The sequence below is a fragment of the Oryx dammah genome, unplaced genomic scaffold (genome assembly GCF_014754425.2).
Source record: "Oryx dammah isolate SB20612 unplaced genomic scaffold, SCBI_Odam_1.1 HiC_scaffold_17, whole genome shotgun sequence".
Taxonomy (NCBI): Eukaryota; Metazoa; Chordata; class Mammalia; order Artiodactyla; family Bovidae; genus Oryx; species Oryx dammah.
Window position 1 is genome coordinate 27,663,851 of NW_024070201.1, and position 8,002 is coordinate 27,671,852.

At 51.7% G+C, this 8,002-nt stretch overlaps 1 protein-coding gene across 1 annotated transcript in view; it reads right to left on the reverse strand.

Moving 5' to 3' along the window:
• Window positions 1–607: 607 nt before the first annotated feature.
• LOC120876103 (Down syndrome cell adhesion molecule-like protein 1) overlaps window positions 608–8,002 on the reverse strand; it is a 26,927-nt gene continuing 19,532 nt past the window's right edge. Inside the window, exons 3-4 of the mRNA XM_040257792.1 lie at window positions 5,290–5,436; window positions 608–654 (exon numbers count right to left, since the gene is read on the reverse strand). Coding sequence (XP_040113726.1) covers window positions 608–654; window positions 5,290–5,436 — 194 coding nt within the window. The remainder of the gene's footprint in view (window positions 655–5,289; window positions 5,437–8,002) is intronic.

Sequence of the window (8,002 nt, forward strand, 5' to 3'; positions counted from 1 at the left end):
TGCAGCTGGAGAGCTGTTGCTGTTGAGAAAAACCGAAGCCTCTGGTCACTGCACACAGAGCCAGAAGCCAGGGCAAGTGCTGGGGCCGTGTTTTGGCCCCCAAGCAAGTGCAGGAAACAGGGATGAGCCCTCCTCCTATGCTAGAATCTGAGGACAGGCCATTCCTAATGAGGAGCCTTCTCCCGAGAGGCAGCAGGAGATAGAGCAACTGGAGGAGCCCAGCTCAGACCCAGGCCACTTATTAGCTGTGTGGTCTTGGGAAAGTTGCTTAACTTCCCTGGGCCTCCACTGTCCTCATTTATACAAAATTGGGGCGGGGGATGGACAGAAAAGCAAAAAACTGTCTTTCTTAAAGGGTTATTGTGTGGATTAGAGGTAATGTATGTAGAATGCCTAACCCAAAGGAAGTCTCAATACATAACGAATATTATCATTAATCTTATTATTATTACACTGTAACAGGTGCTGTGAGGGCCCTGGGGATAAAGAGATGGGAAAGATGGAGTTGTCCACTCTCCTGCAGCAGACAGACAGAAACAATCTCCTCTGCTGCGAGACACAGGGAATTAAGTGTTCCAGGAATGGGACTAGAGGAGCCACAGGTCTGCTACAGGCTGATGTTAAGGTTCGTGGGCGGGGACACATGTGAACGAGCTTAAAGGACAAAAGAAGAGTGCAGTGTCAATAATAAAGAAGAGGGGATCGCTGCAGACAGGCGGAGGAGGTGCAGGACCAAATACAAATAGGTATGACAACCTATGAGCAACTTGGAACACTGGGAACAATTAGGAAGGGGGGAGATGGGTGGTGTGCTCACTGACTCCCACCTGTGGTCTGGGAACACTGCCCATTTTCCAAAAGAACCCTCTAGCTGTTTCTCCTTGCTCCTGCTTCTCCCTTCCCCCAACACAGAGGGTCCATCGTGCACTCCCACCTCAACCAAGCCCTGAGGACAACCCAGCAGCCAAGAGCCCAGCCCACTTGGACCAGGGAGCTGCTCCAGGCTTGTCTTCCACACCCAGGCAGATACATCTGGTCCACACATCTGAGCAGTGGCCAAAACTCCCCACTGGGGCCCAGACAACCAGTCAGGATGCTGGTGAAGAGCATGCTGGGAAACTCCCACAAGGAGCCCACATCAATATAATCGGGTCTGGTGGAAATTAAAAGCTATTAGGAACAGGGTCGGATTTATCTTTATATCCAGTAACATGCATTGTAATGGTGATCATGCAGATGGGAAATTAAACCACATCTCAGCTTCACTAGAGGTCTTAATTTTAATTTATGTTTACACACAGCCTTTTGCCCTATCACCCCCCACTCCACACACTCTGTAGAGCCAGTTTGCTTCAGACCAAGTCTCCCGGGAGAGAAGTAAGAGGTAGCACTCTGCCAGCTCCTAGGTGAGAGGCTCTGTGCTATTTTACATACATCACTGAAGAGCCTGATGAGAGGAAGTTGACCAGCTTGGGGGGCAGGAAGGAGGAGGAAGAGATGGGCAGGGGTTGTAGGTCGTGCTGGGGAAGGTAGCATTTTGGGCTGTCTCTCCAGCCTCTACCTATCTGTGCAAAGCACAGCCCCAAAGTGGCTCAGAGTTTCAGCAGTGGCTCCAGGAGGCTTATCTGCCCCTCCCAATGGGTACAACTGGAAAGGCCAACCCGTGAGCCAATACCAACCCATAGGGCTTGCTTAGGGCCCTGGCCTCTGATTCCTTCAACTGCTCTCAGACAGGCCTTGGAGGGCCCCCTCCTCATTTATAGGGGTCTGCAACAACCCCTTCCTCCCAGAGCACCCATCCTCCTAACTACCCCTGAATGGCCCACACAAGCCTCTTGTTCCTCCTCCTGCTCTCTCGCCTGTACCTACTGGCCCTGTGGTTGAAGGATCTGAGACCAGCCCTGCAGACCCAGAGATCAAAGTCAACATCATTCTCCCTGCTCCAGAAGCTGCCCCAAAGTGTCAGAGGAAAGTCACTCGAGCTCCTAAGGAAATGCATCCTTAACCTCAAGGCAACCCCATCATTATATCTCCCCCATCACCATGAAAAGCCGCTGTCCAACATCCCAGCTGAAGCGCGTGCGTGCATACACACACACACACATCAGTGTGGTATGGATAGCAAAGTATCCTGTTTTTATGAAAAAATCGATAAGCAATTTGCATTTTCCAAAATTAAAGCCTGGGGCAGGTAGACCCAAGTTCTGGCCCTTTATCTACAGAGCCTGAAGGATGCAAAACTCTACTCCTTCTGGTTCTCATGAATTCCTCTGCGAGGCTGTTATAATTGGCTGCATGTGCTTTGGGAAGTCCATCCCTGGATCTAAAACATAGCTACAGAGGATCTAGAATGATGCTGGATGGAGTTGGAGAACTGGGCAGGGGAGGAAAATTCTCTGAGGCTCAAGGCAAGGAAGAGGTCTATAGAACCGATGTGTACAGAGCCCAGCAGACTGGCGTCTAGCCCACTTCCCTGATAATTATGCCCTTTGGGGCCACCAGCCCAGGCTTGACATCAAAGACAGCCCTGAGGCACCAACAACAGTGAGCCTGGGGGAAGCTCACTGCCTCCAGCTCCTCCACACAGGAACCAGGTTAACCTTCGTCTCTCCTGTCTGAGATGAGCGTCTAACTACTTCATGCCCCCCACGCTCAGCCTATCCCAATGCCTCTGTGCATGCAGTTCCCACCTTCTTTCAAGAACTCTCCCAATCATCTGTTCACATATCCACGGGACATTTGTCCTGTGGTGCAAGGTGGTGTGTTAGGAGCCAGAGGGGTGTTTGCATGAAAACAACCCAGGTTCCACCCTTGGGAAACTCAGTCTGGTGGGGCACACGACCCTGATACACAGAAATATACACCCCACAACAGGAAGCAGCAGGACAGAGAGGAGAACGCTCTCGTCCCCTTATAATTATCATCACAGTCCCAACCCTTCCTCAGTGTGTGGCAGGCAGTGTTTGAAACATCTGACACATGAACTAGCTTCATTCTTACTTGATCCTTGTGAAGTAGGTCAATCATCACCCCATTTTATTATCATTGGGGAAAATGAGCCACCATGGAGGTAAAAGTTACCCAGAGGGTTGAGTTTCAAGCTCTGGCAGTCTGATCCTAGATTCAGAGCTCTTAGTCATTACACTTGACTCAGTTCTATGAACCTTTCCCAAATACCAGCACTGACTTTTTCACCTCCCTGAGGCCAGGATCCCCCTTGTCTACAGCACACAAGTGTACTCTGAGTACACTCTGTTGTACTCAGAGTAACTCTTCTTGGATACATTTGTAAGGGTGCCAGAAGGCAGTTCCATGTGGGGTTCAGGGCACAGGCTATCCTGGGTTCAGCCCTGCCCTCTGCATGATAAGATGTATGACCCAAAGTCTCTTTACCTCTTGGAGCCTCAGTTTCCTCTTCAGAAAAGAAAAGGGAAAAAAATATACTTAGACTTTTTGTGAGGATAAAATGAGGTCATATATAAAAGTTTCTTAGCCCAGTGCTGAGCATATAGTAAACACTCAAAAATTATTATTTTAATGAATATAATTCTTGGTCTATAAATTCATGTCTATAAGAAAATACCACATTTCTTTATATTCTTTAGATCATCTTTCCATGTGACTGCTGGAGAGACAGGACATTCAATCTCCATCCTTACTGGGGCTTCCCCCAGGAGGCACCAAGGTCCAGGGTCTTTCTGGTGCTCACCAGCCTGTTGTCCCTGCCTGCATCATCACTCTGGGTCAAAGGCTGTGTACTTTATGCCTCCTTTGAATATAAGAACCCTATCCTCAGTCCCAGACCCCATGGAGCCACCCACAGTGGACCCTGTGAAGTCCAACCACTTCCTCCAGCCATACCCACCAAGCAGCCCACGGCACCACCCTGCCTCTGGCATCTGTCTCCTGCTTGTTCACTGCCCTCGAAGGCTCTCCTCCCCAGCTAGAACACCCATTCTAATCTTTTCTGTTCCCTCATGGTTTTACAAAAGGCAGGAAGAGCAGATATCATCAAGTAGTTTCTGCTTCCTGTACAAGATCTGAGACCAGAAGATATAATGGCCTGCCCATCAGCTTGGGACTGAGAGCAGGAAAAAGTTCCAAAGGCAAAACAAAAATTAATGTCTCAAAAAAATATCGCACCACCTTGGCTGTCAAGATGCTGAAGCACTGGTCTCCCAGCTTCACCTTGGAGCCACCCTAGGAGGAGGAGGTTTAAAACTGCTCATGTCCAGGTTCTGCCCCTAGAGTTTCTGATCTGGGATGGGGCCCAGGCACTGGTGTTTTTTCAAAGAGCTCCCCTGGACTTCAGCTGTGTAGCAAGATTAGGAACCCCAGCTTTACAGGTGTCATGAACAGAAGTCCGTCTTCTCCAACTAACCTGCAGAACTCAAGCAACCAGAACCATTTCCTATACCCCAGAGATGAGCCATCAGTGCTGGAGGGGCACTCAGCGAGCAATCTGGTCAAGTGCCTCCATTTTACAAAAAGGAAAACCAAGGACCTTGATGGAGAAAGGAAGAAAAAGTGGCAGGGCCTCTGCAATGTACAGCGATGCAGGGAGAAAATGCTGGAGCAATGGGAAAACCCCATGGTTTTGTAACTGGAGGCCTGGAGGTATTCTGAGGACCTGAGGTCCTCTCTTGGGGTTTCCAGACCTGTTTTCTGTGGAAGGGACAACTCTGCATGGGGAAAAGGAAGCAGCAACGAAGGGACTGCAATCGCAGTGCCCCTAACAGAGACCCTACGACACGGAATCAACCCCTTTCCCAACTCCTGGCACAGCATGAGACCAGCTAGGGTTCTGAAGGGACGTCTAGGCAGCTCATGAAATGAGTCCCACACGCATGCTCACTCAAGTCTGGTCCCCTGAGAATCCTGGGAACATCGGCCATATACCAGCCTCTCATCCCTCCTCTCCCCACAGTCTTTCATAGGTAAGGGCTTTCAGCCTTGCCTCCCATCCCTAAGGCCATGGGCCATTACAGACCCATCAGTGCGGTCAGGAGAGAAGGTGAGCCCACTCCTTCGGGGGAGCAGGACCAGCCTGTGTCTTATGGGATCTTTGCACAGACAGGCCACTGGCACATGGGTTTTCAATACCTCACACGGAGACGCATCAAGCCAAGACTGAAGACACTTTTTTTGCCGAAGCATCACCAGAACAATAAAAACTGCTCACCAGAATCAACCTCGAGAGCTGGGTGAGCTCAACCGCCAACTCGGCTCCTCTGATTTTGCACCCCACCCCTGCGCCCCTGCCTGTGCAGCGCCACGGTCCTTTCTTACCTGGGACGATGGCGACTGTGTCTTTCTCCCAGGACACAACGCTAACGTATTCCTGCACTGAAGAGGGGATGAGGCACTTGAAGACGGCCACGCTACCACGCATCGACCTTTGATCCTCCACCCGGACGGTGTAGGGTTCCCTGAAAACTGCAGACAGATTGCAGGGCAGAAAGAAGAGGGTGTCACAGGCTGGGCTGGGACAGGGTGGGGGACCTGAGAAAGCCAATTCTCAGCACCCCAGGCCTCACCCACCATCACTTCTTCTCCCACATCCCACCTGGCCCACCCAAAAGTTCCTGCCAGGGAACTCATTCCTGCCTTGTCCAGCAACCTCCTCCACTCCCCACTCTCCCTCAGAAACACCCAGCCCCCCTCTACAAGACCGTAACTCCACCTTCTAGCCTTTCCAGTTTTGGTGAGTTTTAACAAAGTGCATTAGGTTGTACAGGCCTGGAGGGCAGCACCTCCACCCTGCAATAGGATCATTTCAATAAGGGGATGTGTGCTTTATAAGGAAAAGTACCAGAACGCCTCTAAGGAAACCACACTCAACTTTCTACATTATTCCTGGACCCAGGGTGGTAACGGTTTGGGGCCCGGTGACCATCACGTGCCAAAACAAGAACCGTGAGACATGATCTAACAATAGCCGTTTCTGTATGCCACTTCAAAGTGAAAGGCAGCCTGGGAAAACGTAGTTAACATACACAACTTTCTGCAGGGCTCAGGGGTTTATAAGCACAATGAGAGAGAATATTTGAAACAGTGAAGATCTCTGAAAATGCGGAACGCCAGTGACATGGGCAATCTCCAAGATTCTCCCAAAAGAAGCACCTTGCTGCTCTCTCTCCTGACCTGACACCACCTACAGCCTGACCTCCAATCCTGGTCCTGCCTTCAGATGACCCCTGCTTCACCGTGTGCAGTGGAGGCCTCCTGCCTCCGTCCCAGGGCTGGTTTCTGGGGCACTGTCACCTACAGGTGCTCTGCCTGTCCGGGCCCCTGGGTGGGCTGGACCAGCCTTGGGGGAGAGCTGAGGGGCCCACCTCTGTCTCTCTCTGATCCTCCCCTGCTTGGCCTCTCCCCAGGGCCCTTCTCCATCCTTCCATGTCTCCTCTGCCAAGCAGAGCTGGTGCAGCCAGAGCCCCACTGCCTCCCGACCTTGTCCCTCAGCAGGCACCTGGGCAGCGTGCCCTCCTGCTCTCCCTGCCATGGTTGCCAGGGTGATGCTCAGGGCCCAGCAACCCCTCCGGCTGTGCACCTGCAGCCCCTGTGGCTTCATCAAGAGCTTCTTAATTGGCTGCATTTCCCATAGGCCAGCCCCGTCCAGTCCTCTCCTGGCCTTTTTTCTTTCCCTCCCCGTGGCTGTGACGGGAAGACGCACAGTTGAGATGGAGGAGAGAGGCATGGAGGGAGGCACCCCCAGCTCTGTGGGGCTATGGTCCCCCCGCCCTTCTGTGTGCTGGACGTGGCACTGCCTGCGGATGCGAGGAGAGCACAGAGAGACTAAAGAGAGAGAGCAGAGAGGAGGGGGAAGGGCTGGGGCAGTCCTCCACGGCCAGCAGAGGCCCATGGCTAGCAGCATCAAACAAGCCACCCCTGCCGCCACCTCTGAGCAGCGCTGTAACCCTGGACAAGAGCTAACGATCATTCTGAAGCCTCAGTTTCCTCATTCATAAAAGGAAATAATACCAGCAGCATGGAGCAGGCCTGGCACGTGGAAAATACTAAAGCAGTGCTGCTTGTCATTACAGCTACACCTCTGGGATCAACTGGTGAGATGACCTTGGGCAAGTGGCTTAACCTTTGTCTTAGACACCTCACTGTAAGAAACACCAGACAGGATTATTGTGAAAACTGACATCTAACCCAGTAACATGCAGGTAACAGGAAATAGGGCATCGCTTGCTGTTAGCTCAATCCTCCAGGCTGTGGAGGCCAGAACAGGCCTCCAAACCGTGGCCTCAGGGCTCCCAGTCCAGCACCTGGGCCCTCTTAGGGGAAGAGTACTGGTCCCAAAGAGAGGGTCCACGTGGAGCCCCAGAGGAGATAGCTAAGCATGGCCCTGGGGTGCTGAGAGCTCAGACTCTTCCTCTAAACAAACCAGCAGGATGAAGTCCATGCTCAGTTACTTGGTTGTATCTGACTCTTTGTGGCCTCATGGACAGTAGCCCACCAGGCTCCTCTGTCCATGGAATTTTCCAGGCAAGAATACTGGTGTGGGCTGCCATTTCCTCCTCCAGGGGATCATCTTCCCAATCCAGGGATCGAACCTACATCTCTTACATCTCCTGCACTGGCAGGCGGATTCTTCACCATTGAGCCACTTGGAAAGACCAATGGGCTAAAAGATCAGCTCTTTAATTAAAATCTGTCAACCCAGCTCACCCCCTATATACACCCATTTCCTACTACTTAGAACTTCGTACGTGTGAGAGGCTGCTGTAAGGCAGAAGGATCTCAATGCAACTGAGCATTATCTCACTGGACCATCACACAATGATGAATGGGGTGAAGTGAAGTGAATTTACTCAGTCATGTCCGACTCTTTGCCACCCCATAGACTGTAGCCCGCCAGGCTCCTCTGTCCATGGGATTCTCCAGGGAAGAATACTGGAGTGGGTTGCCATTTCCTTCTCCAGGGGATCTTCCCGACCCAAGGATCAGACCCAGGGATCGAACCCGGGTCTCCCGCATTGCGGGCAGATGCTTT